The sequence below is a fragment of the Ovis aries genome, chromosome 21 (assembly GCF_016772045.2).
Source record: "Ovis aries strain OAR_USU_Benz2616 breed Rambouillet chromosome 21, ARS-UI_Ramb_v3.0, whole genome shotgun sequence".
Lineage (NCBI taxonomy): Eukaryota > Metazoa > Chordata > Mammalia > Artiodactyla > Bovidae > Ovis > Ovis aries.
This window is the reverse complement of record NC_056074.1, coordinates 36,507,521-36,523,865: the sequence shown is the minus strand read 5'-3', so window position 1 is coordinate 36,523,865 and position 16,345 is coordinate 36,507,521. Positions and strand designations below refer to the sequence as shown.

Genomic DNA, 16,345 nt, shown 5'->3' with positions numbered 1-16,345 from the left:
AAGATCAAGAATGAGGCACTCTGTGCTCCTGCAGAAACTGGCAGAACAGATCCTCGGACAGTTAAATATTTTCGAGAAAAAAGTTTTTTGAGTCCAGTTCTTGCATCTCCTCGTACCTAGAAAAGCACTAAAATCCTTCGTGGTGATGTCTGCTCCTCGTGACTAGCAGTAACCTTCATGAGATTATCAGCAACCTCTGTTAAAACAACGGCAGGGGGTGGGGTGGGGTGGGGGAGGGGCTTCCCCCCGTGACCCAGGTGGTAAAGAATCCACCTGCAACGTGGAGACCTGGGTTCAATCCCTGGGTTGGAAAGATCTGCTGGAGAAGGGCATGGCAACCCACTCCAGTATTCTTGCCTGGAGAATTCCATGGACAGAGGAGCCTGGCAGGCTGCAGTCCAAGAAAAACATGTGCTTAATTTCATGTACTCTGCCTTCATTAAAATCGCATATACACTGACCTTCCTGTCTACCTTTTTGGAACAATTTCTCAGAGCTATCTGAAATGCTGCCTCTCAGACTATAGTCCTCATTTTTCCCCAAGTAAAACTTCACTCACAACTTTCACGTCGTGATTTTTTTTTTCCAGTTGACAGTTTTAATTCAAAGGGGATCAAGTTGGACTGGAAGCAAAGAGATGCGTGTCTAAGTTCACTTACAGAGAGACCGAGGTATGTTTCCAAGCTCCTGAGTATGTGCCTGTGAAATCTACATCTGCTCTGTGGAGAGGATGGCACCTACACGTGGGAACCACGTCCAAGGGGCTCCGGTTGCATCAGGAAACTCATAGATTGGAATGCTATTAGGGCAGTGGGGAAGGGCATCTTTCCCCATATCCCACAGAGAGTCCTTAAGGACCAGCAGCAGCCCCGCCAGGTATGTGAAGCTCTCAGCTCACAGGAGGCATACAGCAAATGCTTATTCCCTTCTTCTTTTTCCTTAAGTCTTTCTTGAATTTGTTACAACATTGCTTCTGCTTTATGTTTCCATTTTTTGGCTCCCAGGCATGTGGGATTGAACTCAAATCCCCGACACTGGAAGGTGAAGTCTTAACCACTGGACCACCAGGAAAGTTGCCTTGTTCCCTTCTTGATGGTAACCCATATGTGAAGGACATTTGAATTCTTTGGGCCTCCCAGCAGTCTCCTGAGTGGGAGAACCCCAAATGCTTTACCAAACACAACCCACACATCCTACTATGGAGGCTGAAAACTCTGGGAACTCCCAGCCTCCCTGGTAAGTTGGCTGCAGCCACCCAGCACAAGTACCCGTTCCAGATTTTGAATCGGATATGAGAGACGCAGAGCAGAAGGGACTGTGTGGAGTCCCTCCTGAGGATGTGTGGGGGCGGCGGCAACAGAGGAACAGCGTCCAGGGCCTGGCAAGGAGGGAGGCACATGCTCTCAGGGAGCCCAGGTCCATGGGGCGATTTTAATCACGGTTAGTACTCTTGCCTGGAAAATCCCATGGGCGGAGGAGCCTGATGGGCTGCAGTTCATGGGGTCGCGAAGAGTCGGACACAACTAAGCGACTTCACTTTCACTTTTCACTTTCATGCATTGGAGAAAGAAATGGCAACCCCCTCCAGTGTTCTTGCCCGGAGAATCCCAGGGACAGGGGAGCCTGGTGGGCTGCCGTCTGTGGGGTTGCACAGAGTTGGACACGACTGAACTGACTTAGCAGCAGCAGCTTGGCTGGGTAGCCTCTAACCTTTATTCTCAGGTCCACCTGAAGATTTTGTGAGCTCCAAAGCCTTTTAATAAATTTCTTTTAGCTTAAATAAGCAGAAGTTGGTTTCTTTTTTCTTTCTTTCTTTCTTTTATTAAAGAATATTAATTTATTAATTTGGATGCATTGGATCTTAGTTGCAGCATGCGGGATCTTCATTGCGACCCCGGGGGCTTAGTTGTCTAGCGCCTTGTGGGATCTTAATTCCCCGATCAGGGATCATACCTGCATCCACTGCATTGGAAGGTGGATTCTTAGCTACTAAACCACCAGGGAGGTCCCCGAAGTTGGTTTCTGATGCTCGCAAAGAGCTGTGACTGCTACCCCACATGGTTGGAGCCCTAAGTGAGTCACGTGATCACAGTGGAGGACCCACTGTCCCGGATCCACAGGGCCTTCACTGTCATAACTAGGAGGCCCCACACTGCCAGATCCTCCTCCTCATATATACGCAGGAATAAGTCTGCCCAGGTTCTTCAATACCAGCTTCCCACACCTGGTGCCAGAGCCCCAGGAGAAAGAGGATCTGCAGCAAAGCTGTCCTGCCGTAGGGACCACACCTCGCTGGGCCCAGAGCCTCCTAAAGTCTTTTCTGAGCACAGCTTTTTCAGGATCTTGTCCAACCTCTCTCTTAGAATGCCTGTCTTAGATGCCTTCCTGGCCTCTTTACCTGAGGACCTCTGAAGTGCACACACACACACACTCTCACATACCGCTTCAGCAAATAGTGAAAGTGAAAGTCGCTCAATCGTGTCCAACTCTTTGTGACCCCATAGGCTATACAGTCCATAGAATTCTCCAGGCCAGAATACTGGAGTGGATAGCCTTTCCCTTCTCCAGGGAATCTTCCCAACCCAGGGATAGAACCCAGGTCTCCCACATTGTAGGCAGATTCTTCACCATCTGAGCCACCAGGGAAGCTTAAAGCCCCATGCTTTTCACCAGCTGCACTCCAAGACCCCCAGTGCAGTGATGTGATGGGAAAGGCCATGTATTCCTAGCAGAGACTATGCTGTGAGCCTCTGGGAGCTGGCTGCATCCCTCTGGCTCAGGCTGAACTTGTTTTCACAAAGGTCTTTGCAGCAGTGAAGTTTTATGACTCAAAGAACTTTCTTGGCAAACCTTGTCTGTAGCAGCATCTTGAGAAGCAAGGAATGTCAGGATGCCTGGAGCAGGAGAACCCAGCAGGCCCTCCTCTGACCTCGAAGAGAGACCTTGGCGGGAGGTGGGTTTCTGGAGTCTGATCCCTCCAGAAATATTTGCTGCTCAGAGAACATTTCCATGGGACTGGGGACCTCTCCAGACAGTCAGAGAGGAAGTTGGGGGTCAGATCCTGCCTTTCAGGCCCCCATCTCTCTGTGTGTAGCAGACCACTGTCCCACAGCCTCGCCACGCAGGGCTTCCCGCCACTCCCCAGGCCTCCAGTTCCCACCAACCAATGCCTTTTCCCAGCTGGCCAGCTGTCAAGCCCGTGAGCTGGTGGATCTGCGGGTCGCCATGTGACCCGGGCCAGATGGTGCCCGTCAACATCAGCTGCCACGGTGCTATAATGGCACCAGCCTCACACATGTCTGCCTGCCGATCGCACAGCACCCAGCACCTGTCTGCATCCTGCCGTCCAGGGCTCCTCTCCCCCACACCAGTGCCATCAGTGCAGCACCCACCTGCGTCCCCAGACTTCCCCCGGAGGGAGGTCCCTTTGCATTCTTGCTCAGAAGATGAAGGCCCACAGAATATTCCCAGCTCCCAGCAGGCTGTGGGGGCTTAATAAAGAATAATCATCCTCATTGTTGATGACACCTCAGAACAGTTTCTAAAATTTCAGTGGGGGGTGGACAGGATTCAATATGGTAGCGGATTCAATGTGAAAGTCCTTCAGTCATGTCCAATTCTTGATGACCCCTTCATCCTTGGAATTCTTCAGGCCAGAATACTGGAGTGGGTAGCCTTTCTGTTCTCAAGGGGATCTTCCCAACCTAGGGATCACCTGCTGAAAGGAGAGACTGTCCTGGTTACAGGTGAGCAGAGGCCTGGGGAAATTGGCCTGGGAGAATTGGCCTCAGAGACAGCGCCCCCTTTAGGGGCCTCCGGGTAAGGCTGCCCAGGTGCATCACCTACCCAAACTCTCCCAGACAAGTGAAGGCCTGCTGGCAGAGAAGAGAGCAGAGGAGGGGCCCATCCAGAGCCAAGCAGGAGGGGACAAAGCTCAGACCCTGTGACAATTTCAAATCCCCGCTTCTATCTGGGACTCGGGTTTTCTCTGCTCCAGCATCAATGTAGCTATTCATCACATGCTAAACCCTTTACACACATCTCACTTAGCCCACACACAGGGTGAGCTCTGTTTTATTAGCTGTAGCTCATATGATCAGCTGGAGGCAGGAGGCAGCCTCAGAGTTCAGGGAGCTGGAATTTGGACCCAGGGAGTCTGACTCCACAGCTCAGGCCTGGACATCTACCCTCTGTGGACAGCCCTGGCCCAGAGGAGTACTGGGTGCTGGGCTGATGCTAGCTGGAGGCAGGCGAGAAACTCGACTGACGGGCAGAGGCCAGTCCCTCCCACGTGGTCTCAGTAACACAAATAGCCACAGGGCGAGAACACGTCCACCCCTCCTGCCCTGACAAGGCACAGAGGACTGCTTGGCACTGATCCTGCTGTGATCCTGGAACCTGCCAGGGGTCAAGGTTGGAATGTGGGGCCCTCAGGCCACTGCAAGGGAACATGGTTGAGGCTGGTCAGAGGCCGAGTCAGAGAAGAGAACAACGGGGCACACACAGAGGGAGAAGGGGTGACCTGCGGGGCAAAGCACAGTGGTCCCAGGGGCTACAGACATGGGCTCTGGGCAAGGAGGCAGGGCCCACATAATCTCAGTCACTGGGCCGCAGAGATGCAGGGAGCCTGCGCTACTGACCTCCTGGTGTCGGGCAGGTGACACTCAGAACCCACATCTGGTGCCCTCAGCGGCAGGCAGAATTTATTCATTCATTCATTCCATTATTTAATACTTACTGAGTATCTGCAAGGGTGCACACACTGGCCCTGGCTTTCCGTGTGAACAAGACAGACTCGGTCTGTGCCCTTTTGGAGCCTCATAATGGAGGAGAGTGGCAGAGAAGGGCCCTGCAGCAAGGCCATCAAGGCCCCTTCCCCCGCCTTCCCCACAGGGATGCCCACCTCTCAGCCTCCCTTGCTCCCGCCTCCAACCGAACATTCGGCTGACCCCTCCCTGGAGTCCTTGCCCACAGTCTTCCCTGGTTCAAGGCCCACAACTGACCACTCTGCCCATTACTTCAAAGTTCGTTCCCTTTGAGCCTCGGGGAGGAGGGCAAAGGTCAGGAAGCCAGGCGTGAGTTGGAGTCAACTCACTCTTCCACCAGGCGACTTCTACTCTGGGTTCCCACTCTGCCCCTCTCCAGCAGACTCCCACCCACAATCCTTAGGACGGGGGGACCTGGGCCAGGTGCTCTACCTCTCTGTGTCTGCTTCCTCATGGAAAGATGAGGAAACCTGTGTCCTGCACCAGGCAGGGGCTCTAGAGTCACCTAGGTTTGACCTTGACCCTCTGCTGGACTCCTGTCCTGCCACCCCACCCTCTGGGTCACCCTATCCTCACACAATCCCTTGGGCTGGAGCCCAGGACCCAGACAGGGAGGCCAGGATGGGCTGCCTGAGAGCTGGGGGTAGAAGGCAGGGGTCAGGGGAGCCCAGGGGTGGAGTCCACAGCCCAGGCTCAGGAAACATTGCGGCGGGCATGGCCCCAGGCTTGGAAACTGAGTTTAGGACCGTGAACCAGGAGAGGCAGCATTGTCCAGCTCTGGTGTCCTGACACCTTATCCCCTGTTGAGCTAGTAGAGGCAGGGCGAGGAAACACGAGCTGTAACAGGACACCTCTGAGGAAGGACAGGGAGAGGTGAAACCGGGTGGAGTGTGTGTGTGTGCGTGTGTGTGTGTGTGTGTGTTTCCATCTGCCTGGCCACTTACCGGATGCTGGGGACCACAGACCAGCAGGCCCCGCCCACAGTGTGTGGGGCTGTCGCTGGGTCCTGAGTTCTGCGTGTTTGTAGTCATGATACTCTGTGTCCCGCACTCCCCTCCTCCTCCTCCCATGCTGGAGCCAGCTGGAGCCACCCACTTCCCACATGGAACCCCACTCAGGCCGTGGACAGCCCCCAGGCCTGCTGCTCAAGACTCCTGAGCACAGACAGGCCCTGGGGCCGGCAGAGCTGTTCCACAGACTCCCAAGCAGGGGCAGGGGTGGAGATGAAGGGTGGGGGCCCAGCTCTTGGACCACTGTCTGCCCCTCTGCCTGCCGGGCTGAGCCACGAGGTGCGGGGGACATCCAGGACATCCCCAGAGGGGCGGCTGCTGCCTTTCTGCCCTGTCCGACTTCGAGCATCTTGAAGTCGTCCCCTCCTCTCCGGGTCCAGGCTCCTTATTTATAAAATAAGGGCCTGGTGCGAGCAGGGCCACAGCGTACGGTGAGATGGCTGGGCACTGCGCAAAAGCACCGGTGGAGGTGATGGAAGGCACTGAGAGGCAGCCCAGTTTCTGCCTTGCAGGTTGAGGGGTCTCAGGCTGCCACACCTGAAGGAAGGGAGGCTTTTCTTCCTCCCAGAAGACTTTTGCTCTCCAAGTCTTGTATTAAAGTGGGGTGTCCGCCTAGAGGGAGGCTTGTTCTCATTCTCAAGAAGGTACTGAGGCACCAGCCTTGAGACCAGCCCCCACCCCTCCCCCAGGGTCCAGTGCCCAGGGAGACATCCATTGCGGACCCTCCTTCGTCTGTCTCTGGAGAAAGAGCCCTGTGATTTTTCCTGCCTGGCTTTCCTCCCCTATTATTTATTTTGGCCATGCTGTGCAACTCATGGGACGTGGGATCTTAGTTCCCCAACCAGGAATCGAAACCCGTGTCCCCTGCAGGGGAATTGCCGAGTCTTTCACCACTGGACCTCCAGGGAAGTCCCCTCCCCTCTCCTGTAGACTCTCCGATCTCCGACGTGAGCCCCAGCAGGGTCCCAGCAGACCTGCTCTGATCCCCTTCCCCATGCTATAGACCCGCCTCCCGCTCTGGCCTGCCTGCCCCCCACCCCAGGGACTTCTTCCCTCCCACACTGGACAGAGCACTCAGCACAGGCCCGAGATGACCCATTCCCAGGAGAGGACACTGAGTCTGAGGAGCGAAGTGCCTTGCCCAGATCATGATGGTGAGTCCAACCAGGCCTCCTTGACTCCACATTTGACTCCAGTCAGGCACCCCCTCCCCAGCCTCACCCTTCCTTTCCCAGCCCCCTCTGACACTGCAGACACATTGTTCAGCCTCACTGCTTTTATTTCATTAGGAAAGTAGCCAGGGAGCCCCCGGGGGGTTGTGGGAATAGGGACAGTAGCCGGCTCCTGTCCCCTGGGGTCAGCAAACCTGTGTGAACAGAGACGAGGCCTGAAGGGCTCCCGGTGGTCCGTGTACTACCCCCCTCTCTCTTAGGTGCCCCCGACCTCCCACCTCCTATTCTGGGGCTGGGGTCCCCGGGCAGGGCTGGCCAGACCCAGGACTTAGGCCGGGGGGCGGGCCCACAAGGACCACTCCAGGGTGGAGTGGGGGTCCCTAGCTCCTTACCCAGGCCTCAGGCTCAGTTGGGAGCCGTGAAGCGGCTCCTGTGGCTGTTGGGAGGCACGGTTCGGTAGAAGGGGTCCTCAGAGATCAGGGTTCTGCAGGGAAGAAAGGCATGCAGGTGAGGGAGGGGAGCGGGGCAGGGAGCCCAGGCCTTCTCCCCCTCTGCCTGTCCCTCTCCGTGGAGCCGGGGCTCAGCTCGGACGGCCAAACCACAACCAGTCTTTGCCTGCCAACTCCGGGCCATTGTTGGTATAAATGTGATTTCTGAGGAATTGAATTGAGCAAAAAGGAGTCAGAGTGAGGAGGCAGAACCACAGTCATTCAGCTCTGTCCCCCCAATACCACACACCACCCCACCCCAATCAGCCAGGCAGGGAGCATGTCGGAGCCAGCTGAGCACCCGGGAACAAGCTGAGGGCAGGGGAGCAGCTGTGCAGAGGAGGGGTCGCTGGGGTGAGGAGGGCAGGAGAGGCAATGGATAAACCAGTGGGGAAAAAGGGGCCTCTCAGACGGACAGACAGACACAGGAGGCAGGCGAGGCCGGGGACAGGCTGCTGGACACAGCAAAGGACGTGGCAGGGTTGCGCTACCTGCCCACATGAGGGTGCAGGCGCCTCAGGCTCTCCGAGGGGCTGGGGGTAGCCTCCAGGCGGGTGACCGGCTGGTTGAGGGCATAGCCTCCCGGCTTCTGGGGCTGCAGGCCACCTCGAGTCCAGCCTTCGCGGTCCAAGCCCTTGGGGATGTTCTCGAAGTATCTACGACACGGAAAGAAGGGCAGGTTGCCGCACACTGGCCTCCGTCCACATGGGCCGCCTCTGCGCTCTGCTCCAGCAGGAATCTCGGTTCCAGAGGAGCTCGCCCTGCCGTGGGTCCTCCTGCCTCGTTGCCTTTGCCCACGGCATCCCCTCCACCAGGCCCTCCTGAAGGCCCTGGCCCCTCACTCCCCTCTTAGCCCAGAAGCCTGCCCTGGCTCTGCCCTGAGTTGCGTGCCCCTCCTCTGTGCCGCCCCGGATACTGAGACACACTCGGGAGAGGAAAGGACTTTTGAGAGATGCCTCCCTGAGACTTCCCTGGGGGTCCAGTGACTAAGATTCCATGCTCCCAATGTAGGGGATCTGGGTTTGATCCTGCATGCTGCAATGAGTAAGACCCAGCACAGTCAAGTAAATACATACATATATATACATATGTATATATAAAGGAGATGCCTCCCTGGCCTGTGAATATCTCAGAGGTGGGAGAGGATGGGGGCTGGGAACTCCATGCCATCCGTTCCCCTCTCAGCATTGGACATTGCTTCCATTTTGCCAGTTTTCACGGAGCTAGCTTGGGCTGGGTTCTGAAGGTGCCAAGATGAGTAATATGTGGGCCCAGCCCTTGAGTTTATAAAGAAGGGGTACAGAACAAAAAATCATCAGTAATCACAGCCCCTGGGGCTCTGGGCGCAGGAGGAAGAAGCAGCGTGCCTGATGCTGGCGGGAGCTCAGGAAGTCAGACAGGTGGGTGGAGAAGGAGAAGGTGGGGGTGCTGAGGGGTCTGTAGGAGCTTGGGGAGGGGGCAGGGACACAGCTGTCCCTCAGTGTCCTGAGGGAGGCTCTGCCCCTCCTCCTTGCCCTTCGTGCGAACTGCAGCAGCCACGCACATCATGATCTGCTATCGGGCTCAGGCACCACTTCTGCCTTCTGAGCCTCAGGGTTTCCATCCGAAAGAGGGGGCGTCTGGCTCCAAGGATCCAGGGTGGGTGGGGAGAGCTCCCTGGGAGATGAAGGAGCTGGGGGAGGGCAGTGTAGACGCAGATGACACATGCTGACACGCAGATGACAGATGCCGTGAGGGCAGGATTTTCCTAAGAATTAATCTCCTTTCTCCCACTTGTGTGATGCCCTCCCCACCCGGTGCTGGCCTGGGCAGCCCCAACCATGGCTCTAAGGCCGCTTCCTCCTGGAAGCCCTCCTTGATGCTGAGGACTTTCATATCTTGCCCAGGGCTCACACAACACAGAGCTTACCTTCTGAGGGTATGCGGAGCTCCCCTGCCATGGACTGAATGTGTTGTCTTAGTGGATCCTCTGTTGCTCCACATGGACCCCATAGTACCCCTTATCCCTTCCCTGCCGACCCATGGCCTGCACAGCATCTTTGGGAAGGCTGCCCTTGGGTTGCTGAAGCCCACTTTGCCTGGGCAAGGAGGTACCTGGGATTTAACATCACCCCTGGGGACAGCTGTTAACCAAGGACTGGCGGAGGCGGGGTATGAATACCCCAGCTCTCTTGCTTCTTGGTCGGGATCATTCTGAATTGTATGTTTTGCACTGGTTTCTAGAGTTTTCCCATGGGATATCTGGTTTAATAACACACTACTTACTGTTGGTCGCCAGCCCTTCCCCATCCTGCTTACTCCCTCCCTGACATCCTCAGTAAAGGGCTCACACCCAACTCCTCGGCTCAGGATCTGCTTCTGGCGGAACCACATTCATCAAGTGTTGGGTCCTCACTAATTGTTGTAAACTCGTTACTTGTCCAGCCTCAGTCTCCCTGTCTGTAAAGTGGGTACCAGCTTCGCAAACCCGGATATAAGTAGGGAAGGGGGCTCACCCTTGATTGTAGGTGGTCAGGTAGCGATTATCCATGTCAGGGTCATAGGGGCTCCGGACGTAGCTGGGGTTGTTAAGGCTGAACCCTGAGGGCTCCTGCACCAGAAGGGTAGAGAGAGGACTTGTCAGGTCGGGAGGGGAGTGGGGATTTGGGGCTGGGGGCTGGTGCCGCAGACCTCACCTTGTTGCCCACGGTCTCCCGGCCAAGCAGGGCAACATTTGTCTGTTGCATCCTCTGGGGAGACTGGAATTGCCAGTGGTTCATGCTGCTGGGTTCTGGGCAGGGAGGGGGCACCTGAAAGGGACAGAGCCACAGGAAGGGTGGCTGAGTGGCCAAGGCAAGGCAGCAGGATGGATGGAGGGCAGGCAGAGAGCCCCAGCAGCCCCAGCAGCCCCAGCCCCAGGACAGCATCCCTACTCCTTCAACACCCAAGTCACTGCTTCAAACACGCTCCTCACTTTCCAGCCCCTAGGCCTTTGCCTCTCCACCCAGGGCTCCTTCCTCCACATCTCCAAAGATCCTGATTCTTCCCATCCTGCCTGGATCAAATGCCACTAGGCCCAAGAAACCTCCCTGTCCCCTCCCTTCTGAGTGCTCCCCGCTTTGAGAGAGCCCCTTGAGGCCACTCACTCTGGGATTCAGGGTCCTCTCGTTCACTCGGCTGAAGCCCGTCTCCCGCTCGGAGCCTCTGGCCAGCACCGGCAGGAACTCATCCCCCTAAGGCAGCAAGGCAGCCCCTGGCACAGCTTCCGGCACAGCCCCCACCACCCCACCGGAAGACCCCAGGCTGCAGCACAGACATCCCCCCACCCCTGCTCCAACCCTGGCTTAGCTTACATGAGGGTGGGAAATGGGGAGAAAGTCTGACTTGGTGACACTCCGGCCAGGGAGGAGGACCTGGAAAGAGGCCACAGAGGAGCATCAGGCCCCAGAGGCAGCAGCTTTGTCTATCCTGAGTACAGAGGACAGCTCAGCACCAGTGGGTATCACTGGACTTTCAGAGGAAACAGGAGAGTTTGGAAGAAGGGAAGAAGGAGCATGGTGCTGCATGGGAACCAGCAGGCCATGGTTCTTGTCTAAACTCCAAGTGACCTTGGTTACACTGCTTTTCTTCTTTGAACCTCAGTCTTCTCATCCGTCAACTGGGGGAGTTGACCAAAGTGGTGATTTTTGCCCAAGTTTTTTCATCTTGTGTTTAGACAGAGGCCTCTGCAGCATATACATATTTAAAGCTAGAATTCGCCCAGACTGGAGGGCTTCAGCCACCTTGAGAGTCTAGTGGGTCCCAGCCTGACTTACTGGGTCCCCAGGAAGGGCCTGGGAGGGCGGCTGGAAGACGATGGGGTTCTTGTTGGACTCTTCGGTGAAGCCAGTCTCCTCCTTGGCACCAATTGAATTCTTCTGCAAGAGATCTGCAAAAGACAGCCCCCTTTGCTGGCCTGGGACCAGCTGGCCCCAACCATATGGCTGCCAGTGGCTCAGGGTCCCAGTAGGTGGGGAGAGAGCCAGCTCCAAGGATCTGGAGGCCTGAGCCACCAGGATCATGGATACTGGTGGGAGCTCCAGAGTGCAGGGCAGAGAGCAGATGAGGAGAGAGTACAAGGAAGGGCAGGCTTCAAGCAGCCATCCTAGGCAAGTGAGTTGTCCTTTGGAGATTGGCAGGCCTAAAGCACAGAGGTCAGGCCAGGGAGGATGGTTTCCCCAAGCTGCCTGTATGTCCTTCTTGTCTTCTGCTGATGCCTTCTTAGTGTTGTGCCAGCTCTGGGGTCCCCAGGGATTCCCTCCCCAAGGGTCGGGGTAGGGATGTGTGGTGGGACGGTAGCTAGAGCTCCGACTCGCGTCTGCCTACCTGGCTGATGTGATGGCTCCTTGAGATACTTGGAATTATACTCAGAAGTCATAAAGCGGGGGGGCTGGAACACAGAGAACGGAGCAATGGGGCACACAAGCTGGGCCAGGGCCTGCAGGCGGTGGGGGTGGTGCCGGCTCTTCAGTTCTCTGGGCTCTGAGTAGACCCGCGTGGTTCTCTGAGACAGGAGGGCCGGCAACACTTTCCCCCCACTCCCTGCCCCTACACAAATCTCTCTTTCACCCAGCGTCACAGCACCCGAAATTCCACCATGAGAGCACAGCTCCTCTGTGACGACTGAAACTAAGTCACATCCGGGCTTCTCTGGTGGTCCAGTGGTTAAGAATCCGCTTTGCAATGCAGGGGGACACCGGTTTGATCCCTGGTCCAGGAGGATCCCATAAGCCACAGAGCAACTGAGCCCGAGCCCCACGGCTACTGAGCCCATGCGCTGCAGCTCCGGAAGCCTGCGTGCCTAGAGCCTGTGCTCCGCAATGAGAGAAGCCGCCAGAGTGAGAAGCCCGTGCACCGCCAGGGGGAGTAGCCCCCACTCACTGCGTGCAGCAAAGAAGACCCACCACAGCCCCAGAAAAGACCTATGAAGTCACATCCCACACTGGACTCCAGGCCTGCAGCCCCGAGAGCCAGAGCAGGAGGGACCCAAAGAGAGAAGAGAGGCTGAAGGGAGGATGTGGGTGCTCCAGAGCACTGGGCCCCTGGCGGGGGTCAGGAGAGACGGGAGCTCGGGGATTAAATCCCAAGATGCACATAAGGGTGCTCATGGGGACCACTTTGATGCTGTCTTGGAAACACCCAATATCAAATCCTTAGCTCGCCCCTGTGTTTGTGTGGGCCCTGAGCCCACACTGAGCCGGCTAGATGGGTGAGCCAGCTCAGAGCCTGTCCCGGGGAGGGAGGAGGAGGTGGGTTTTGGCCCCTCTGCCCGCACAGGGCCCTCATCGGAGCCAGGCACTCACATGTCGGGCATTCTCCCACTCCAGCGAGCCCTTGTTCTGCTGCTGGTGGAGCAGGGGCACATCCTTGGGCTCCAGCCCCGTGATGGCCTGGGGCCCATAGTCCTGGGTGTCAAAATGGACCTTCCTGACCTGGGAGGAGGGAGCAGCCGATTTCCATCCCGTTGAGGGGATGGCAGTCACTTCCCGACTCTGATTCTGCCCTTGACCCCTGCAGAGGATCTGCACAGCAGTCCGAGGGGCCTTCTACAGTGAAACTGGGCCAGGACCCTCCTCTGCTCAGAGCCCTGCAGTATCCCCATCATACCCCAGGGAGGATCCCACATCCTGACAGCGGCCCACAAGGACACAGCTCCTCACTCTGCTCCAGTCTCCTTCCTTCCTGCCATCCCTCCTCCTGGCAGATGCTCCCGCCTCAGGGCCTTTGCACTTGCTGTCTGGTCTGCCTGCTTTTCCCTCGCTTAGCTGCATCCGGAGGAGCACTGACTTCCCTCAAGCTTTTGTCTAGTGTCGCCATAGCAAGCTCTTTTCTGACCCTCCTGACTTGCAGGGGAGACTTTCACTTCTTCTTCACTCCTTGCCCCTTCCTTGTTACACTTTTTCCTCCAGCACATATTATCTTCAAAAATAGAAGAGGTGGGACTTCCCTCATGGTCTAGTGGTTACAACTCCATGCTCCCAATGCAGGGGGCATGGGTTCAATCCCTGGTTGGGGAACTAAGATCCCACATGCCACACAGCATGGCCAAAAAATTAATAAATAAAAATAAGAAGAGAGGTGTTTAGAACAGATTGATTGCACGAATGAATGACAGCATCCATTCTGGTGGTGGTGATGATAATAAGGAAGTGTCGGTTGTTAAGTCATGTCGCGATGCCATGGGCTATATGGCCCACCAGGCTCCTCCGTTCATGGGATTCTCCAGGCAAGAACGCTGGAGTGGGTTGCCATTCCCTTCTCCAAGGGCTCTTCCTGACCCAAGGATTGAACCCGGGTCCTCTGCATTAGCAAACAGATTCTTTACAGTCTGAGACCCCAGGGAAGGTTTCATAATAAGGAAGACAGTCATCAATTACAGAAGTGAAGAAGACGGGGATGCCCGTGCAAAAGTGGCTGTGGCAGCAGGGCTGGGGGTGGTGGTGAGAGTGGGGATGTGGATGGGACGGGGGATCGTGGAACGGTGTTGGGGTTGAGTGGGGAGGGATTAGGACTGGGCGGGTGGTGACGATGGTGATGGCAGAGGAGATGGAAATGGAGGGGGGCGTGATGGGGCGTGGGGTGCGGTCAAAAGTGATGCAGGTGAGTGGACCCCAGCCCGCAGCGGCTTCTCCATGCCCAGTCATCTCAGCCTTGACCATCCCTTGGCAGTGCAGCCCCACCCTCTGGAGGTACCCCCAGCCGGTCCCCCCTCCAGCCCTTCCTCCACCTCAGATGAGGGCTCCCCGTCTCTCTCCTGGCCCTGGCCCAGCACTGACCTCCTTGATGGGGGTGACCGCACTGGCTTTCTCCCGAGAGTAGCCAGAGCTGGTCTGGTGCAAGTTCCAGGGCAGTGGGCATGTGCCATCGGGCACCTCCAGGGGGCGGTAACTCTGACTGGTCACCGTCTGGAAATTGTTGCAGACTTGTTCCCTGAGGGTGGGGCAGGAGCTATTAACACCAGCGCCACCTGTCTTTGTCCCCTGTGGGGCGTCCACCTCCCTCCAACCTCCCACAGCTGCCTCAGGAGTCTTCTTGCCTTTGGGTCCCAGGCTGAGGACCAGTCCCTGAGTCCCCCAGGACCTCAGACCCCAGGTGCAGAGGCTGGAGTTGGTCTGATGAGGTCCAATGGCCCTGAGGGCTAAGGCCTGAGAAGGCAGGGGGTGAGGAGGGGTTGGACAGACTGTACCCCATGGCCGGGTTATCCAGGGCATCGAGATGCGGTTGATAGGAGACAACAGGCCGGTAATTTGATTTGTAGCCTGTGCCTCTGTGACTGCCCATGCGGGGCTTGAAATCCTCCCGACCTGCCAGACGGGAAGCAGGAAGACAGGACTGAGGGTCAGCAGGGTGGGAGAATAGTGACTGGGGCTCCCAGGCAGGACCAGCATACTTCACGCCCACCCCCCAAGGTCTAAAAGGCGGTCCCTCCCCATCCTGTCCCATGTCCCGGGGGTGGCTCCTACACAAAGGTGCCCTCACCGTAGGCTGTGCAGTAGCTGGTGGCGTAGAATTTCAGAGGGTCTGTGCAGCCCCCCGAACTCATCTTCACATAAGGGGAGACAACCCCCAGGGGGAGTTTTCCCATCATGGCGCTGTGGGGCAGGGCCCCCGGGGGTCCTATGGAGGAAGCACACGGAGCCCTGTAGGTCTGGCAGCCCAGCCCGCCCCAGGCCCAGGTTGCGGGGACCAGAGAGGAGGTGATGGAAGCCTTCACAGCGGCCTTCCTCCCAGGTCTGTGCCTTTCCACCAACACCCCGAACTGAAGAAAGGACTAGTGATCGTCAACACGTAGCACCCTGTGTCTTATCTTGCTTTCCCCACACCTTGTCATCAACCCCTCCCCCATTTTACAGCTGGGAAACTGAGGTGCTGAGTGAGGAAGGCTTAGCTCACAATAGGTGGCAGAGCCAGGACTCCCCAGTCCCATGTGAACCCCCACACGCCCTCTTCTGGGGACTGAATGGCCAGACTACTGCCCTCCCTGGGAATTCTTGGCCACCCCAGCTCAGAAGCTCACTCTCAGCCCCAGACTCCATGTCTCGCCCCTGGACTCCCCCATCCTTGCCCACCTCCCACTGGAAGTTGGCTTGGCTCTCTCAGGCTCTCTCGGGGCCCAGCCACAGTTGGCCCCACCCTCACCTGCCCTCTGCAGGGGCTCTGAGGTCGGCAAGAGGCTGCAGGAGGCAGGAGCTGCTCCAGAGAAGCCTGAGCCCTCAGGGAGGTGGCCAGGCCAGGAGAAACAGTGCGTTGCCTAGCAACAGGTGCCTAGCAACAGCGTCCCCTGGCCTCTCAAACCCTTCTAAAGCCAGGGCCCACTGAGGGGCTGACCTGGCTAAGAGAGGAGGCCAGGAGCTGCCCAGGCAAGGTCCTGCCTCTGAGGCTCCAGCCCGTATCGTGGTGTCCCTCGCTTGAGCTGGGCAGAATTGCCGTCCGAGTAACACAACATAAAAGATAATCCCGAACAATCACTCGCGTTTATTGAGTACCCACTTCTCACCAGACACTTTACATCTTTTATCTCCATAAGTCTTCTGAGTAGCTCTTCCAGGTAGCTATTATTATCCTTCTTTTCACACAGGGAAAATGAGGCTTAGGCAAGCAAAGTGACTTGACTGGCCAGAGATCTCACAATCAGAAAATAGCAGAGTTGAGTTTCAAACGTGGGTGAGTCCAGATCCCACTCTTAAGCCTCTGGGTAAATTAATGTTTACTATGTTCTTCTAGAGCCAAATCTGTCCCAAGCTCTTTTACACACATTACCTCGTATAATCCCCCAAACCACCCTCGAACTGGATACTATTATTGCAGAGCCAATAAACCACAGTAGTGAAGAGTGTGGTTCAAACCTGGCCTGTCGCCCTCGATGAGTTATTTATCCTCTTAACACCCCC

General features: G+C 56.7%; 1 protein-coding gene across 3 annotated transcripts; it reads right to left on the bottom strand.

Moving 5' to 3' along the window:
- Positions 1-7,034: 7,034 nt before the first annotated feature.
- On the bottom strand, positions 7,035-15,661 carry SAXO4 (stabilizer of axonemal microtubules 4). 3 transcript variants are annotated; one of them, XM_060404288.1, is made up of 14 exons: positions 15,524-15,661; positions 14,934-15,071; positions 14,491-14,758; positions 14,231-14,384; positions 12,758-12,886; positions 11,781-11,844; positions 11,231-11,343; positions 10,769-10,828; positions 10,562-10,648; positions 10,112-10,225; positions 9,932-10,026; positions 7,928-8,092; positions 7,341-7,432; positions 7,035-7,142 (listed from the first exon to the last, which is right to left on the bottom strand). In XM_060404288.1, the coding sequence occupies exons 2-13, from the start codon at positions 15,040-15,042 to the stop codon at positions 7,354-7,356; spliced, it is 1,437 nt and encodes a 478-aa protein (XP_060260271.1). In that variant the 5' UTR covers positions 15,043-15,071; positions 15,524-15,661; the 3' UTR covers positions 7,035-7,142; positions 7,341-7,353. The 3 variants fall into 3 exon arrangements, with proteins under 3 accessions (XP_060260271.1, XP_060260270.1, XP_004019638.2); XM_060404287.1 differs by having other exon boundaries at positions 15,594-15,661; XM_004019589.6 differs by having other exon boundaries at positions 14,641-14,758; positions 15,594-15,661.
- Positions 15,662-16,345: the final 684 nt, after the last annotated feature.

Bases quoted from the DNA above. Each gene is read 5' to 3' on its own strand.
- SAXO4 (XM_060404288.1), bottom strand. From the start codon at position 15,042: ATGATGGGAAAACTCCCCCTGGGGGTTGTCTCCCCTTATGTGAAGATG. The intron at 14,385-14,490 runs GCAAGAAGACTC...CCCCACCCTCAG, and splicing joins CCTCAGCCTGGGACCCAAAG to GGAACAAGTCTGCAACAATT. The intron at 10,226-10,561 runs GTGAGTGGCCTC...TGTCCCTTTCAG, and splicing joins AGAGGACCCTGAATCCCAGA to GTGCCCCCTCCCTGCCCAGA.